Here is a 20,389-nt window from a genome sequence, read left to right on the forward strand (position 1 = left end):
TCCTCACCTGAGGATATATTTTCCATTGATTTTTAGAGTGGAAGAGAGAGAGGGAGGAGGAGAGAGAGAGAGAGAGAGAAGGAGCGAGAAAGAGAAACATCATTGTGAGAGAGACACATTGATTGGTTGCCTCCCGCATGTGCTCCAACCAGGGCTGGGGATTGAAACTGCAACCCAGGTATGTGACTTTGATAGCAAATAGAACCCAAGATCCTTTGGTGCACAGGCTGATGCTCAACCCACTGAGCCACACCAGCCATAGCCAAATCATTGCATCTTATATCACACACCACTAAAAGGGGAACACAACATTTGGTAGGCCTCTTTGGTTCTAATGGCAGAAATATTGCTCTGGCCCATTCACTCAGGGATACAGATGGCTGGCAGGTTTGCATGAGTCCTGGAGCAGAAGACTTGGTAACAGATTCAGGCCGAAGTGTAAGCAGACTTCCCTTTTGAGCTATGAGACTTCATGGGCTCTGCAGTGTGAGAGGCATTCATGGTTTTAGCAATGGTAAGAATGTCTTACAAATTTTATGACAAGCCCCCAGTTTATGAATTATAACATAGACCACTAGGGTTAGAGCAAGATCAGGGGATCTAAAGTGGGTAGTAGAGGAGGAAGAAGATGAAGTTTATTAGTTATAGCCTGTGGACCAGCGGAAGGGGTAGGTGCTATAATTCACTGTATTAATCTTTTCCTTATAATTTATTGTAGGAAAAGAGGCTAACCAGAATTCTAAAGCAGCATCTTACAGAACTTATGAGAAGCAAATGAATCTGAGGGGGGAGGGACGGTTTCATTTATATATTTGTTTGTTTAACTTTATATAGGAGTATTATATTGACAGATATAATTGATTTACACAAAAATGTGCCCACTTTTAATGAGTACATCTTGATAAATTTTGACATATGAATACACCTGTGATATCATCACCACTTTCAAGGTAGTAAACATATTCATGTCCTCAAAAAATTTCCTTGAGTTCTTGTGTTTTTATAGTGTGTATGTGCATATGTGAGTGGACGTGTGTGTGTTGTGGTTAGAACACTTAACATGAAATATCTTTTCTTAACATATTTCAAAATGCAAAATACTGTATTATTAGATGCAGGTGCTAGTAAATGAGTTCAACCTAGGAATGAAGCCTTCATCTCCCCAACTTCTGGGAATATTGGTGGCTGACAGCTATGAGAATTGCCCTCAACTTGAAAGAAGCATTTCACTCAAAGTCACTCCCTTTTTCTTGGGACAGCTCACACCCAATGTTTGGTTGATACAGGGATTCAAAGAGTGAATCCCTGTTCCTCAGGTGAGACTACTCTATTGGATCATCCCTGCTCTAGAGAGCTGAGTTGGATTGGGGAATTTCCATTGTCTTTCCACTGCAGTTCATCTTCCGCTTCTGCCTCACTCTGCAACTTTAATTCTCCCACAGATGTTTTCTTTTCTTTTTCAAAAGCTTTACTGTGATATAAATGATATAGAAGAGCACCGCACACATTTCAAAAGCACTCCACAGTAAACTTGCAGCAGGCCAATTTTCATCTCCGAGTTTGACTCCTGGAGAAGTGAACCTGTGATGCCTTCAGCATGAGTGTGTGCCAAGTGCTTTTATTTTACTTCTAGAAATCTGTACATGCAAGAGCACAAACATATGTCTTCAAAGTTCTTTGTTACATTACTTACAACAGCAAAAAATCAAAAGGAACATAAATGATAGTAAGAGGGCACTGGTTATAGTATCTGGAATAATTGAAATAAATGATATATTTTATGAATTAGTTAGAAAAATACTCATTTCAAAATGCCTTTATATAACATATAAACTACAATATATAAACTTGATTTCAACTGTGTTTTATGTTAGTACATAAGCACTTCCGTATATATATAAAATCTTTGGAAGCACAAGTGACAATAGGAGTATAGAATAAACACATGTATCTCAGAGGCTCAGGTGGTCTAGATTCAGATGCCTTATTGTAGCTGTGTAAACTTGAGCAGGTTATTTCTCAGAGTCCCCATTCCCTAAGAATGGGGGTAATAAAATATCATTTTCAAGGAAGAACTAAATTAACTACTATTACCTGTAAAATATTTAAAGATGTATCTGGTTATAATGGACACATTGATTGATTAAGGCTATCATTATTAAATGTGGATATATTGAAGAGTGGGTTGGGTGGGAAATGGAAAATTGTATTTTTAAAAATATATGTTTCATTAATTTTTTAGAGAGAAAGTAAGGAGAGGGATAGAGAGATAGAAACATCATCACAGGGTTGCCTCCTGCACGCCCCCTACTGGGCATCAAACCCACAACCCCTGACATGTGCCCTGACAAGGAATCGAACCCTGACCTTCTGGATCATAAGTTGATGCTCAACCACTGATCCATGCCTGCCAGGTAAAAATTGTATGTTTTAATATAGTTCTGTAGCAGTAACTTTTTCACTCAGAGCATGCAACATCCTTAGAACAAAACAACTTTTTTTCCAAATAGTAATTTGCATTTTGCCTTAATTCTGTAGCATGGGTTACCAGTCCATGGTTTTTGTTTTTTTTATTTTATTTGTTCTATTTCATCTTTTATGTATAGAGATCTGTCTAAGCATGGTATCTGCCCATAAAGAAGATGAGTGTGTTTTTTTTGGATCCCCTCATGTCCACATGGTGAATGTTCAATCATTTTAACATTATTAAAAGTGTGATTATTATAGATTTCATTTTTTTCTGTGCAGGGCATCTCTCAGATTGGTGACAGTGTCCCATCAATTTATATTCTGTTTAGCTTGGTATCATCACCAAACTGATGACAATAGATATGTGAACCTTCCTTTCTGGTATTTCTCTTCTATTTGGCAAGAAAAGTGCTGCTGCACCAGGGACAATGCCCTTTCTATCTGCCAGGCTTCTCTTTGAATAAGCTTTGCATAAATTCTGAAGCTTCCAAGAATAGCAACTGCTACTTATAGTGGGCCTACAGTGGTGGGACTTATTCTTGCCTCTAGCCCCCATACTTCTAAAATAGGAGACAGGATTAGGGCCTCTCCAGATCCCCCACCATTATGCTGAAATGTTTGTAGGATACACGTAGCTCTATAGGTTTGTGTGTTTGTTTTGCAACCTGATCCTATCACACTACATTTTACTCCCATTCCCAATAGTTCTGGCAGGTGGATGATGTTGCTCCTGTGTTGCCAGGACTAATGCAGTCTTCCTTCTCCTTTCTAGTCTGCAGTTGTTCACTTTAAAAAGGACATGGGAAGAGTCACCCTAAATCCTTATGAATTTGACATCTAAGTGAGATTTTTCACATTACTATGTCATTAGCGATGTCATGGAATTCAATTTGATTTGGGTTATATGAAGAATTGGAGGCATTTTATGGAGGAAAGTTTATCATTTCTTTACATATGCTCAACAATAAGATATTTGACTCCCTATACAGCCCTGCAGAGATTCTCTTCTGTAACAATTTTGTAGATTGACACCAATGATTCCATTCCTTTTGGGATACTTCATCAAGGAGTAAATGCCAAGTCAAGTTGACTTGTCAAACAGAAAAGTTGTATGGTAGAACAAATAGGCCAAATTCTTACAAATGTAGTATCAAAACCTGGGAAGCTGCACATATCATCTTGCTGAAAGAGCATTTTGCTTTCCAGAATTTGATGTGAGTAAATAAAAACAATCTTTTAGTGTTTTGCTTTGAGTGCATCAGCTATCAATTAATACACACAAATTCATTTTGCTTTAAATGAAAATATACCCAAATTTTTAATAGTATAGTTTGGGGTTTAATATTTTCTTCCAGATTTCTTAAAGGAAATGTTTGAAATTCAATTAACTTTGAATATAAAACGTTATTTTATTTATGTCTACATTACATCCAGTGTTAAACTTCAGAATATTCTGCAATATGTTACTCCCAGTGCTACTGGAAGGTGACCTTGTGAAGTATATAAAATTCTTAGGTATGGAGCTCACCAGCTGACTCTCTCTCATCCATTCTTCAGTTGGCCCTGGCATTGGTGCTATTGTCCAGCTGGCCATCCTGATTAATGTCCCATCATTTGAGCTTTCCTGTTGTTGTCTCCCCATTGAAGCTTATCTTTCTATACTCCATTTCATTAGTAATTTACTCAGTGAGTGCCTCACTTATTAATATTTTATTCTTAGCAATGAATTAAATAAAATATTCACCCCTTTCCCATACATTTCAGTTTTAATACAATCCTTCAATGTCCCCAGTGAAAGGTGGTTGCCACACCTGCTATTAAAGCCACACAATATGTTAATGTTTTTAAGGATAACAGCTGTCCTAGCACCAGGTATTATGATCATTTTAATAGAAATAAAGAATTCCTCTAACATTAATGACAATATTAGTTAACTATTTTTTCCGTTTTTATTTTATCTATAAAGTTTTCATTAACTGAGAATACAAATATATTGAAATTGTTGAATGTTTGCTTGTTTTCCCTATTTTCATATATAAATTATAAAACACCTTAGAGTCTGATTTAAAGTAATTTATTAAATTCATCTATAGCATATTGAACTCTGGATATACAACCTGATTTTCCCATGCCAAAGTCTTTATTTTTTATTTCATATTATAGATGCTATAATTTTGAACTGGGAAACTAGTATGGATGTTAGCACCCATTCTCTCTTGATAATTTCTTCATATAACTCATTTTATTCAGGTATCTACACTCTCCATTCAATTTCACACACTGACTGGGAAGTTAATCCTGTGCTGATACTCCACGCCAAGGGTGAGTCTGATTGCTCTAAGACAGTACATATTAACTTTAACTACATGTTAGAATCACCTATTAGTTTTTGAAAATCCTCAAGCTCAGATTGCACTCAAGGCAGATTAAATATGAATCTCTCAGTGTGGGAAGCAGGTCATAGCATTTTCTAAGTGGCTCCACTGTTCAACCCAGTTTACTGGTCTCCTGGAGCATCTTGATTAGAAACCCATGGCTAAACTAATTAGCATTGCTTTAGCATGAACATTGGACATGATGCAAGTAAAAAAAGTTGTGACACTTGCTGATTTCTTATAAGAAGTATCCTTTCTCACATTAATGAGGCTGACTCCAGAAATGATGCTCCATCTCTTGTATTCGATGCCATGGGGTATATATGTGAAGCCAGGATGGCTAATATCACTTTGCTACCATAAAGTAGTTTGTTGGCATGTTGCACATTCAGCACAGAGAATTTGGCACAACCAAAGGAGTAATTTAAGATGCTACAAAGTATAATATTGATAAATGAGTCTAATTGCTTTTTTACTTTCAATCATTTAGTTACCCAGTTATAAAGCAATTGGACTCATTTTATCAGTTTTATAATCTGTAGCATCTGAAACATAGAACAAAATAATTAAATTAAATTTAGGATTGTAGACCTGTGCCTGTATTTCAGACATTTCATGTAAATAGAAGGGATTGGATGTGGATAGATTACATCAAATAAGATAGACAAATGGCAGATATACATGTGAAAAGATGCTCAGCATCATGTGCCACTGGGAATGCCAAATGAAACACACACCCATTAGAATGACTAAAATTCAAAATAATGACACCTAATGCTGTCAGGGAATGCAGGCAACAGAACTTTTATTCATTGTTGTGGGAATGCAAAATGTAACACTCACTTTGGAAGATAGTCTGGCAGTTTCTTACAGAGCTAAACATGCATAGGTTTACCAAAAGATTCAGCAATCACACTCCTAGATATTAACCTAAATGAGTTGAAAATCTGTGTATACGCACACACAAAATGCACATGGGCCTTTATAGAAGCCTATTTATATTTTCTAAAATTTGGAATCAACCAAGCTGTCCTTCACAAAAACCTGTGGTATATCTATGAGATGGAGTATTTAGCAATAAAAGGAAATGAGCTATCAAGCTATAAAAAGAGAAAATAAATGCATATCACTAAGGGAACAAAGCCAGTCTGAAAGCAATTACATACTGTATGATTCCATCTATGTGACATTCTCATTGTTGCCAAGGGTTAGGAGAAGGGAATATGAATAGATGGGGAACAGAGCATTTTTAGGGCAGTGAAACTGTTCTGTATATTAAAATGGTGAATATATGAAATTACGCATTTGTCAAAACCTATAAAATTACACAACACAAAGAATGGAGCCTAATATAAACTATGAACTATAGCTGGTAATAATGTATCAATATTGATTTATCAATGATAATGAACGTAGCACACTAATGTAAGAAGTTAATTATAGGAGATACCATATTATGCAAGTTTTTAATAACTGGAGAAACTGTGTGGGAAGGGGGAAGGAGATTATATAAAACATTTTGTATTTTCTGCACAATTTTTCTGTAATAAAAAAACTGCTCAAAAATAATCTAGTGATTCCTAGGAGTAGAATCACTGGGTTAAAAGGCAGCTCCATTTTTAACTTTTTGAGGAACCTCCATACTGTTTTCTACGGTGGCTGCCCCAGTCTGCATTCCCACCAGCAGTGTACTAGGGTCCCCTTTCTCCACACCCTCGCCAGCACTTGTCTTTTGTTGATTTGTTGATCGTAGCCATTCTGACAGGTGTGAAGAGATATCTCATCGTGGTTTTAATTTGCATCTCTCTGATGATTAGCAACGGTGAGCATTTTCTCGTGTGTGTCTTGGCCATCCGTATGTCCTCTTTGGAGAAGTGTCTATTCAGGTCCTTTGCCCATTTCTTAATTGGGTTGTTTGTCTTTCTCTTGCTGAGTGCTATGAGTTCTTTGTACACTTTGGAAATTAGCCCCTTATCAGATACATCCTTGGCAAATATGTTTTCCCAGGCCGTGGGGTTCCTTTGTATTTTGAGGCTATTTTCTTTTGCTGTGCAGAAGCTTTTTAGTTTGATGTAGTCCCATATGTTTATTTTTTCCTTTGTTTCTCTTGCCCTAGGAGATGCTGAAACACTAATCAGAAAGAATATATGCACCCCGATGTTCACAGCAGCACAATTTACAATAGCTAAGATCTGGAAATAGCCCAAGTGCCCATCAGTAGAAGAGTGGATAAAAAAGCTGTGGCACATTTATACCATGGAATACTACGCAGCTGTAAAGAAGAAGAATCTCGTACCCTTTGGGACAGTATGGATGGACCTGGAGAAAATTATGCTAAGTGAAATAAGCCAGGCAGCGAAAGACAAACATCACATGATTTCGCTTATACGTGGAATCTAAAGAACTTAATAAACTGATGAACAGAATAGATTCAATGACATGGAAGCATAGATGAGACTGATGAATGTCAGAGGGATGGAGGAGGGCGGGTGGGTGGAGGGGGAGAGAGTAACCAAAGAATTTATGTGCATATATGCACAACCCAAGGACATGGACAATGGTGGGGAGAGGGGCTGGGGGAGGAGGCTGGGACAAGGTGGACTGGGTCATTGAGGAGAAAAAGGGACATCTGTAATATTTTAAACAAAAATAAAATTAAAAAAATAATAATCTATATTTAAAAATATTTAGAAAAAAATATTAGGGCTAGAATTTGAACCCGGATCAACTCAAGTTTATTCAGAAGAGAAAACCTAAAGTTGAATGCCTGTGACCAGAGAAGAAATAATCAATCCACTAAAGATACATTAAAAATAAAAATAAAAAAATGAAGCCCAAGCAGAAAATGCAAATTAGCAGAAAGAATGTGGGACTCTCAAAACAAGGGAGCAAATGCAGATTCTGAGGAAAGCAATTTCAACTTGATTTTAACAGTCAAGAAGGGCTAGACAAAAAGAATTTCTCTTTTTCCAAGGATCTGTTTCTCTAAAAGAAAATAACTGGCATCAAGTCTATTTAAATGAAATAAATAACAATATGCATCTGTCTCTCAAAGTTGGTGCTAGAGAGAGATCCGTTGATAGAACAGTGAGACAAAAACCCAACAGCATTCTAAACGCTAGCAGGTTTGTGGCAATTAGGACAATATTTAGTAGTTGTCCAAAAAATTTCACATTTCAACCTAAGTTTTTTTAAATGGCTAAGTCTATGCACAAATATTTCTCCAATATAACATTAACAGTATGAAGAGTAATTAATTTATTTGCTTAACAAAACCTCATCAAGTGTCTTGAAGCATGCAGGATGCTTGGTGAACAGTAGCCTTCTAATTAAATAGAGCACCTTTGTATAAATCTAGCAAGGGAAACTGACCCAAAATAAACAAATAAAGAAAACAAAACTGCAATTACAAGCCTAGATAAAATATGTATATTTTATCTCTCTCTCTATATAGGATGGTGGACTGGGTAGTAAGAAAGGTTTTTTATAGGCCATTTTAAGCTGATATCCAAGTCTTAGGGGCCTTGAGGGAAGGGATGTGAGACAGGAAAAAAAGGTAGGTAGTAGTCCAGGTGGAAGGAATATCAAAAAACATCCAAAACAAAACAAAAAAACCTTGGGTGTGTTTGAAACACGGAGAGTAGTACAAGGTTTAGTATATATATTCCCTGTAAAATCAGCTGTTTTTTCCACTTAAACTAATTTTCAATTGAGAGCCATTTATGTTCATTTTTATTCTAAGTTTATGGTGAATGCTGAAACAATAGCTGTATTCTCAATCATTGTATAAAGCAAGGAAGGATTAATGGCCTGCCACAGTACTATAAAATCGGAACCTCCAGTGTATTGTAGAGGAAAGCAGGGAAATGTTTGGAACCCTCCAATGTTTTATGTGAGGTAAACTCAAAGTAATTTCTTTTGTTAAGTGTTTTATTTAACTTCCCAAAACATTTCACGTGTCTTCAATCTATGAATAGTCTTGTTTAGGAAAAATGTAAGTACAAACGACGTTTAAAACTTTTGAAGAAGAAAAACGGCAGGCTCTCAAAGGCTGGCATTTGTAATGATTTTTTTGTAGTAAGGCATGCAGTGATTGTGATTTTCTTTAAAAATCAAGACTACACCTGAGGAATATTTAGGCTGTACATATTATCCTTTCTGACAAAAGAACGCATATGTTTTCCTCTGCAGGGGGATAGTACGTTTTGATATTGAGGTAAGGTCTAGGAAGAATTTTATGCTACACTGTAATATGGGACATCAGGAAACATAATGGGCTTTGCGAGAGATACAGAAATGTTGAAGTGGACATCTCTTAAACTGATTCTACATGAAAAATGGAAACTATAATGCAACATGATAACTTTAGACACAAAAAATTATTTGAATGAAATGGATTTCTGACTTTTGTGTAAGGCTTTTCCACATATCAATGATACTGTTATTTTGGAAACCAATGAAACCAGGGCATGCGTTTGAAATATCCACAAATTGTTTTGCCCAACAAAGATGCGAAAGAAAATTAACTTGATAAAGCATACTTAAGACATGTTCAACAGTTAACGTTCTCATAAGCATCTAAGAATATGGAGGTCTGTTTTCTATATCCACTTCAGGTAAACTTTACAAAGATCTTATCTTCAGAGTAAAATATCTGTATATTTAATATTTTAAAGTCCATTCAGAAAATGTGCACATTAATTTTTTTAAAAAATTCTGTATTTTGCATGATAAAAATAGTTTTAGAGAATTGAGAATTACCTGTAATCAAAGCCACTTCAATATTTATGCTTATTTGGGCAAAAAATAGCCCTTATAAAGAAAAGAAATGACCTTAAGCAAAATTAAAATTATAAACTCCCGGAGACTCGGAGGTATTTGAGACTTCTCAGAATAAGCAAAAGCATAGCATTGAATAAATATTTTATCACGGAGATGACAAAGAATGGCAGCTGATGATAGGAAACGGTGGAAAGTGTTAAAAGTACTGGAGAAAGAAGTTCTAAATCCTACATTGCTTCTGTTAATAACATCTCGTTGGAAAAATCAATTAATGTATAGTACTTCAGGTTTTCTCGTGTCTGAAATAGGAACAATATAAGTACATAATTTGTCCATATATACAGTAAAAGACAAATTAGAAAGAATTCTATGGAAACTCTTAAAATGGACACAATATGTAACTACTCATCTATTTTTCATACTGAAAAATGAACGTATTGGTATTTTTTGAATAATTTACCCAGAGTTGATAGCAAAAGTACAATTTTTAAAAGATCAATAAATAGTTGGAGAAAGGAGGCAAATGCACTATGAATGGGCTCAAGGAAATTTTCTGGAGTGAAGCATATGCTGTATCTTGAGTTTGATGGTAGTTACATGGGTGAATTCAGCTACGAAAACTCCTCTAAATTTACATAAAAGATCTTCCATCATATTTTATCATATGTAAAAAAAAATCTTAAGAACAACTGAGTGCCTTATAAAGAGGCTGTTTCTCTTAAGATATTGCCCTAGCCTTCTCTTACTCCCCAACCCCCCCCCCAAAAAAAGAAACAGTAAGAGAAAATAAGCTACTTAAAATAATGAGAAAAATGCAGGGGCTTTTTGAACTTGATTATATCATATCATTTTTTAAAGTAACATACCATGCAATTAATGACAATTTCAGAAAAAGTGAAGATATGGATTTTATAAAAAAGATTCACATTACATTCTTTCCGTTTCTGAGCAACTGTTTGTTATCTTTTTGCTACAGTTCAATAATAAATAATTAAGGTGGTAAAACCCATATTCCTGAGTTTACATTTTGTGCCTGGCAGTCATTGCCCTCACTTGCAACATCATATCTGAGGCAAACAATTATCGATGGTTTTCAATTTATTTCTAGTGAAACATTTCTGAGTATGTCTGATTGGTGTTTGTTTGTTTTTTGTCTTACATTTTTCCTTAAATTTTATAATTTATAAGGCTTTTATGAAGCAAGTAAAAAACAAGTCAACATTTTAAAAAACGAATGTTAAAGAAAAGACGAACAAGTATAACCCATTCTACAACAATGACACTTTTAATCTAGACTTTTACTGTTAGAAATAATGAGATGACCTAAGACTCAAAGGTTTTTTTTTCCCTAACTCCTGTGTTAAATAATAAAAATAACCTTTTTAAAAAGATTTTTTATTGATTTTTAGATAGAGAGGGAGGAAGAGAGAGAGAGAGAAACATTGATGTGAGAGCTGTAACATTGATCACCTGCCTCCTGCTCACCCCTGACGGGGATCCAGCCCCTGCAATCGGGGCATGTGCCCTGACCAGGAGTGGAACCAGCAACCTTCTGAGGCTCCAGATGATGCCCAACCAACTCAGCCACACCAGCCAGGGTGATAAAATAATCTTTAAGGCCCAGCTGGCATGGTTCAGCAGTTGAGCATCGACCTGGGATCCAGGAGATTGAGGTTTGACTCCCTGTCAGTGCACCTTTCTGGGTTGCGGGCTCGAACCCCAGCAGGGAGAGTGCCAGAGGCAACAGCTGATCAATGACTTTCTCATCATTGATGTTTCTACCTCTCTTTCCCTTTCCTTTCCTCTCTCTGAAATCAATAAAGACATAAAAAAAATTTTTTTTAGATGTTTAAGTTTGCTCCTACACAGTTCTGTGAATAAAATTAGAGATTTTGTGTATGGCTATGCCAAATTATAAAATTCTGGGCTGCCACGGTTATAAGAAATATTTTAATATCTGCACTCAGAATACATCAGAGGATGTTATGATTTCAATTGTGTTCCTCTAAAAGATCCTGAAGTCCTAAGCCCCTGTGCCCCAAAATGTGACCTCCTTTGGAAATAGGGTTTAAAGAGGTAATGAAGTTAAAGCGAGGTCATTAACCTAATATGACCTTTAGCAAAAGGTGAATATTGTACCGTAGATTGCTGCTTCTGGATTAAAATTCTGCAATGATTTACTTTTATATTAGCACTTATTTACATTTATTATTAGCATTTTGGCCTCTCTGCATTAGCTAAGCAATACAAACAAGCAAAAAAAAAAAAAAAAAATGAGATCTCCAGTAATACACAAGAATTTTATAGTTTTCATTCAATATATTAAACACATATAAATCAATATAGATTGGTTTTACTTATACTCATTAAATTTCAAGCTTTTTAGTTATATCCATTAATTTTTTTAAAAACATCCTTAGAAAAAGCTCAGAAATTGCTAATGTGTAGTAGTTCATAATTTAAGGCACCTAGCACAACTTCGCATAAATTATAAACTGAGGAAAAGAAACAAAATTCATATGGTCAGCTGGAGGTGAACCTTTATGCTGTTTAAAAGTCTACTTTGTAGTGTCCCATAAGAAAAGCAGGCCAAAGCATCCACACGAATGCCAATGACCCCGGCAGCAAAGGAATCAGATGCTGTTGGCAAAACATGCTCCAGAGTGTGGCATCTGGGTCCTTTAACTGCCATACAGAGCCCCATCTGTAGCTAAAGCTGTTGACTCTGCTTTGAGGGAAGAAAAATCAGAAATAAAGAAGGCAGTTCAATTCTAAGCCGTGCCAGGAATGGCAGAAGGCAGGTTGCAGTCAGCATTCAAATTACATCCCTAGTCCAATTTGCTTTTTAATGTCTTGAAACTGTGTAAACACTAAACTATGTTAACTCCAGTAGTTTAGTGATGAGTTTAGAGATGAGCCCATGTAGGTGGTTCAGTACTTAGGACACACAGATCACCTAAAGAGATTTGATATTCCAGCAAAAATAGTCATTTTCCTGACATTTTTCTTCTCAAAGAATATAAACATATGGTCAATAAAATGCAATTCTCATTTGACATCTTAAAAACTATGCTATTTTAAGAATTCATTATGGCATATAATGTGAATTCCCTCAAATAGTATGAAATTTAAGAATTTTATTTTCAATTTTTGATGTTTTCTCTAGACTGACACTTCACAAAATGAAGACATTCATTGTATCCTTTACTGAGACTTCTGAAAGTTTTGCTCAGTGGAAATTTGTGGGAATGATTCAGAGAGACCTAGAACTTAATTAATAAACTGTTGCTTAATAACAAAAGAATAAAGTAATTTCGTTTTAGTGTTCCTCATTTGCTGTATCTATAGATATATATAGAATAGGATGAGTTGCTGTCTATATGATTCCGTGGATTCATCATTTGTAAGATGCTGCTCTGCTCTTATTTATACATATATATTAGTAAACAAGCACATCTTAAGATGGCACATAGTAAGATCGTTAATTAACATCATTAGTCCTTAGGGAGCTGCAAGTCGAATATACTTTGAGAGAACACTTCACAAGAGCTAGGGCAGTTACAATAAGAAGGCACATCAATAAATACAACAGTGTGGCGAAATTAACATCTAAAGATGTTACATTGTTAGTGAGATTGTAAAATAGTGCATCCACTTTGGAAAAGAGTTTGGAAGCCCCTTAAATGTAGAATTAGCATATGATCCAGCAATTCCACTACTAATTATATACTTGAAAGAGCTAGAAATGAATGCCCACACTCATACCTGTGCATGAATATTTATAGCAGCATTATTCATAAACGTAAAAATGTAGGAACAACCTAAACATCTATCAACTGAAGAACAGATAAACAAACAAATATATTATAATTATACAATGTAATATTACTTGGCCATAAAAAGAAATGAAGCATTAATACTTGCTGCAACATAAACCTTCCTTGAAAACATTATGTTAAGTGGGATGAGCCAGTCACAAAAGACCACATATTGCATAATCCTGACTATATGAAATGTCCAGAATTTTACCCTTTAAAAATAGATTTATACAGTATGTAGATTATGTCTCAATAGTTATTGTAAAGAAGATAATCTGGTAAGGATGTTTCTAAACAGTGAGTCATCGTATGTATACTTAACACATGCATTATACAAATTATGCTCACCTCATTGATAATGTATTTAGTGAATTCTCTCTCCTTACAATCTAGTTAAGCCAGTGTTGACACAGCATTTATATTAATGCATTATCTTTAAAATCACAAAGAAGAAACAAAATCAGAAAGCCTATGTCAGCTACACTGTCTATTTTTATATCCATAAAAAATGCAACACTTAAGTTCTTGGAAATAAAATCAGTAATCTATCAAAAATCTAAGGAGTGATAAAATGACTAATAGAGTTTGTGTTAATCAAAGTGGCAAAGTCTTCTGACATATTTATAAATTTAAATAACTAAGAGTTCACAATTAGTGATGTCAGAGTTATCTAGAAAGACTGATTAGGTGTCATGAATATTAAAATAAAGTATATTTTAATTAAGTCTTATAGATTTAGTTGCTTGTTTTATATCTTTAAGATCTGTACAGAAAATAGTATTTTTATCTAAATAAAAATATTGCCATGTTAGGTAATAAATTAAATTAATATTTGAGTCCTCTCATTCTGTTTGATATACATGATGTGAATAACATTATTTTGGACAAATAGGTGGACAGACATTAGTGACATATTTCAGATAAACACACACAAATACATCTTTGTTACACATATGTAGGACATTGTATTTTGGGAAAGGGCAGCAACTAACATCCAGGCCACCCAGGAGCTCTGCAGTACTAAAAGCTAGGTGTACAGCTAGAACTTGGTGTCCCGTCGGACATTTCAACAGACCATTTCACAGAACACCAAAATGAGACAGGGCTGCTCTGCAACCCTGACGAATCACAACAAAAACAAGCCTACGCCACAATTACATCTGAATACACACAATAATGGGGACACTATCTGCGCCACAAACACTCCCCAGTCACGGTTAGTATCAATGATTGATGCCTCTTTTAAAATGCTGACTTTCACCTCTGCCTAGTCTCCCATCCTTCCAGATAAGATGTATTCTGAACCAAATCATAGAATTCTTTTCACTTCCTACAGTATCTCATCTAGGATGAGGTCCTGCTTTCTTAAGCCCTCCCCCAAATTGCATGTCACGAGCTCAAACCTCTAAGTCCTTTCCAGCACCCTTTTACTGGGATGCCCCAGGGATTTACCCAGTGTGTGCTCTGCCTCTGGAAAATGAGTTATAAACCCAATTTGTTCAACTAAAGGTGTGTTCCTGCTGGTGTTTGTCTGGAGGTGATCAACAGTGTGAGTGCACACATACTCAAATGCAAAAATGAATTATTTTTAGTAATTAAAAAAGACTGAAATGTTAAAATGCCTGTATCAGAGTCTCTAGGGGGGAAAAAACAAAACTGGAAAATTTATATTCTATATTGTAGGTTACAATTAATAGGGTTATTTAGGGAAAATAAAATAAACATAGACATCCATGAAGCTTTTTTCTTAGCCCAACAAAAGTTGATTTTTCCCACTGCATAACAAAGCAGTTCATAGTAATTTGTGATGTATCAATATATCAATATCATACAAAAATAGCTGAGGGTTTTTACATTTTTTTTTTTTATGTATTTTAAACTAATTCCAACTATTAGCATTGTGAGTTTTTTAATATTACCAAGATTATTCATTTATTTTTCCTGTCATTGAAATATTAATCTATTGCTAGCTATTTCAGAACCCTCCTTTAATGAAATAAATTGACAACTATGACTAGTCTGGGTCTTATATCCCACTTTAGCCACCAAAAGTGAGAAACATTTGTGAAAACTCCTACATACTTCAGATGATTCAGAGTTCTCAATGTAATCATGAGACAAAAGACAGTATATGAGTTATTTTGGGGGACACCTTGAAATCATTTTGACTTGTCCCTGAAAAACAATTATCTAAGTATATTTGTATTCAATTACTCTGCTTCTGTGACAAGAAAAAACACATTCCAGTTGCAATACACCTGGCTTTGCATCCCCTTGAGAGACCTTGTGTACAACAAATAAGTCAAAGAATGAGTTAACTGATATATATTTGATTATTAAACACTTGAAATATCAATAGCTACTCAGAATTTCCAATTAGTTTACTTGATTATTAAAATGTGGATAATCTATGTTGTAAAATGTATCAATAACTTGACTAAAGTAATCCAAACTCATGATAATCTCTAGGTTACAAATTGAAAGTTTAAATTCAACAGACCAGCTAAGCAGTCAGATCCTGGCGCTCATTTAGCGTGGATGGAATCGTCCAAAACAAGGCTGAGATGGAAAAGCACGTTTTACAGAGTAAATGCATTTGTCACATGTGCCATATCGGAAAATCACATTTCCAAATTAAAATGTGTTTCCTTATTATTTGAAATATATTTAATGTTTTAAATCTGTATTTAATAACATTGTATAAATTGAACTTGTAAACATGTTTATCTGATACATTTACATATTGTAGCATATTTGCCATTGTAGCATAGTTAGCATCTCTGTCATGTCACATAATAATAGTTTCCTTTTTGTGGTAAGAATAATTCAGATCTAGTCTCTTAGCAAGTTGGATGATTATAATACAATATTGTTCTTTATATTCACTATACTGTACATTAGATTTCCAGGGCTTATTTAGCTACTATTTGCAAGTTTGTACCTTTATAGAGCAGCATCTTTCCTATGCCCCCAACCCCTGCCTCTGGTAACCACCATTTCACTCTCTGTTTTAATATGTTTATTCCTGTTTTGACTTGACATTTGGACTTTGGTACATGTAAATATCAAACGAATGTGACACTATTGTGTCAGAGAATGGTTCTTCATCTTGGGATGGTTATTTTAATTAAATAGATGTAAAGTGAAAATAATGTCTGGATGCAACCCAAGGCCGCTGAGCACTCCAAGTAATTTCATGAAGGAAACGGTAACTGTATTACTCACCCATAGCTGTGGGAAAGGTCAGCGCAGGTGGAGCTGTTCTCACAAGGATTCATTTTGCAGTCATTGGATTCTTGTTCACAGAAACGTCCTTCCCAACCAGGCAGGCACACACACTGGTAGCTCTAAGGGAACAATATAAAAATTATGTAACCTTTAGGTGTTTTTTACTATTAAGCCTAAAATCCAGATATTACTTCTGGCTATTTTGATTTCTCAGTCAATTTATACCTTTTGCAAGTTTTATAGAGTGTCAATACTTCTCTCAAATTACTCTTACCACAGTTTAAAAACTGTGTAAACAGTATTCATTAGTATGTAATTCAATAAAATTTTGCAGCATATCAATAAAATCTGCATAAGATATGAAAATATTTATGAATTATGCTCACAATGCAGAACTATTGACTTTGTTAAAAGTCTTACTATAAAAAATAGTGTATTAGTAATATGATAGTAGTGATTTAAACTAAATATGCAGCTCAGCTACTAGCTCACAAGTTTAAAAAGTATAAAATTACAACAAATGAACCTTCTGTCAGCTTTGTGGCATTACAAATAATTAACCTAGGTAAATTCAGTAATGTTGGTTGATTGAAATTATAAAACCTTTCATATTATTTTTATAAAGTATAGAGTTGGCCTATAACAATATTCAAAATACTAAAAGTAAAATGTTACTTTCTCAGGACTGGGCAAACAAACAAACAAATAAAAAACACCCTCAAATTACTGTGGGGTAATAACTTATATATTAAAATATTTTTGCAGATTACTGCTCATTGTCAAAACAGTAGAATGTGGGCCTGCACATTTAAAGACTCTAGATTTAGCAATATGAAAAATATTAAAATCAATGTTAGCTGTTATCTTGATCTTCACAGTTTAATATAGTAGCCACTAGCCACATGTGGCTATAGAATATCGATGTGACTGGTTCCAACTGAGATGTGCTGCAAGTATAAAATACAGGTTGGATTTTGAATATTTAGCATGAAAAGAAATAATGTAAAATATTTCACTAATAATTTCATTACTTACATGCTGTAATAGTAGTAGATATAAAGAGTTAAGCAAAACACTTTAAAATTAACTTCACCTGTTTCCTTTAACTTTGTTTTAATGTGGCTGGTAAAAAATTTAAATCACACAGAGGTCTCCTTATATTTCTACTGGACAGAGCTGTACTAGACTATGCCAACCCAGTTTCTTCTTTGTGCATAGAGTCAAGACGTCTACATAATTATATGCATATACGTGCAGAGCAGAAGTTCCCTGAGATTGGAGAAAGTGTTCAGTTTAATACATCCCAGCATCTTGAGGAGTCCTGGCCCCACATAGATACTTAATACACATTTGTTGAACAAATGAAAAGCAATGAATATGATAGGGAAAAAAAATAATGTAAAAGCTACAGTTATTATCCAGAATGTATTACAAAAAGGTTCTGTATGTTTGCTAGAGGTGGATATCAAATTTATTTTAAATGTTACATTAACCAGAGAAACACAAAAATTCATGTTCCATATATGGACATTTAAGTTAAAATAATTCAAATGCATGAGAGTTGCCACTGAGTGTTCTGCTTTGGTTTAACAGGGCCAAGTGGTTTTCCATGTCTGTGAGCAGCCGAAAGGCAGAGGGATGAGAGCCACCAGATTGTCAACACTGGGCTTTATTCCTGTTAATTCTCCACTCAGAGTGCTCATCAAAAGAACTCACAATTTGCTGGACTTTAGAGTTACTTAATCATGCATTGTCAGTCTACATTGTTAACTTTCTCAGTGAGAGTGGTAACATTCCCAAAGATTCCCTGGCTTGTGTTTGGCTTATTTTTTTTCCTTTTCCTTTTTGTAAACATTAAAAGAGAACTTGAAGGTAACAATTATACCTTTATGAATCTGCTATTTAAAATGGAAACAATTCTACAATAGGCAAGTGAAGCATGTGCTGTGGTGAATGGGGAATAACTATTTAGCGGTGGACATCAGGGCAGAATAGGATGGATGACATATCTGAAATCTGGGAGACAAGATGAGGTGCCCTTTGGTTATGTTCTGACAGTTCACTTTCTAAGAGGTATGAATCATTTCTGTAAAGGCAAAAGCATGAGTTTACTGCTGGTTTTTATTTTGACATCTCAGTAATAATTTGAAAGAAATTTAGTGATTCAAAAAGCCAATCAAATTTCTTTCCCATTAAAGTCATATATTCCTTAAAAGCTAAAAATTATTGGTATTCTTAATGATAATAATTAGTAGAAAATTATCATCAGTTTAATGGTGTAATTATCATTGAAGTGTCGGGGACTGCAGCAGTGATCTCCGGATATGATGGAATCTGCATGAAAAGGAAACATAAAAAGACAAAAGAAATAGATTTTTTTTCTAATGTTAAACATTAAAAAAATATAAATGTTGAAAAGAGTAGAAAGGAATGTTAACTAGAAATAACCCAGAGTTCAAGAATTTCTATTCACCTGTTGCTTAATTCATTCGGAAGCATTTTTCTGAATGTAGACATTCTTAGTGCAAAGCACTTTCCCCCTCAGCATGGTAAAGTTAATCAATTCCAATCATTGTAAATAACAGTTAAAGGTAAAGTACTATTTTTAAAACACATTACCTTGGCATTAAATAATTAAATTATGTTTTGAGCTGGGTTTACTGAGGAGGGAAATGTAAGCACCCGATGCAAGCATACAGCAGCTCAACTGAGCAGCAAAGGTGCAGCAGTCTGGTCCTGCAGGAGAGACAGGTGGCCTTTAGAGCCTGCAAGATGGAATGGTCTTGCTAAACACGTCCGGCTTCCAGTGGAGACCCCAAAGGGCCATGATCTAGAAGTAAGGACAGCGGCCAAGGTCATGTTAAAACCCCACTCAGCTGAAATGAGTAGAGCCCTTCAATGTCTGGCACAAAATGTCTGGTATTCAATGAGAAGTTAAAGAAATGCTGAGGACCGAAAGTCAAGAGAAAAACAGACAGTACAAATAGACTATCCAGACACTGTGGTTACTGAATATTTTAAAATAAGTATGATTGATATGTGCAAGGACATAGAAAGCAAGATAGGAAATTTCACTAGAAACCCACTATAGTAGAAATACTCAAAGAAATACTGTGGGTTTGAAAATAAAAATTGAAATTTAATAATTTAATCCATTATTTACATTAATTCAAGATTAATAAGAGAAATCTTAGAAAACGTTATCATTAAATAACCAGATCAAAGTACATTAAAAAAAAAAAGAATTGAGAAGTCGGGAAACAAAACACAAAACATGGCAAATAATGAAAAGGGCTAATAGATGTTTAACTGGTGTAACAAAAAGAAAAGAGAGGGCAGATCGAATTAAAGAAATAGTTTAAAAAGTACCACCTGGAAATAGTCCAAACGTAACAAAAGACAGTAACCACAGCTTTAGATAGTTCTCCATATCTATGCTGATAAAGAAAGGATTAGCTAGCGTAAAACTGCTGATGGTGAAAGATAATAAATCTTAAGCAGTCAAGGAACAAAGACACATTACCTCGCAAGGAGCATCAAGACTGACAATTTTCTTCCTGATGGTGGAAGCAAGAACCCAGCAGCCAATATTCTAACGGAATAAAAGAAAAAAACTGCCAACCTAAAAGTAATGCTCAGTTTTAAAAAAAAACACACAAAAAAAACAAATTTGAGAATTTACTGAAGTGTTTTAGGTTGTGGGGATTTGGTAACAGA

General features: G+C 34.8%; 1 protein-coding gene across 1 annotated transcript in view; it reads right to left on the bottom strand.

The window, feature by feature from the left end:
* The window catches only part of EYS (EGF-like photoreceptor maintenance factor), a 1,117,601-nt gene that overhangs the window by 768,604 nt on the left and 328,608 nt on the right, over positions 1-20,389 (bottom strand). The window contains 1 exon segment of the mRNA XM_087817245.1: positions 16,670-16,791. Within this exon segment, the coding sequence (XP_087673371.1) occupies positions 16,670-16,791 (122 nt within the window).

The sequence above is a fragment of the Miniopterus natalensis genome, chromosome 5, assembly GCF_054644295.1.
Source record: "Miniopterus natalensis isolate mMinNat1 chromosome 5, mMinNat1.hap1, whole genome shotgun sequence".
Classification (NCBI taxonomy): Eukaryota; Metazoa; Chordata; class Mammalia; order Chiroptera; family Miniopteridae; genus Miniopterus; species Miniopterus natalensis.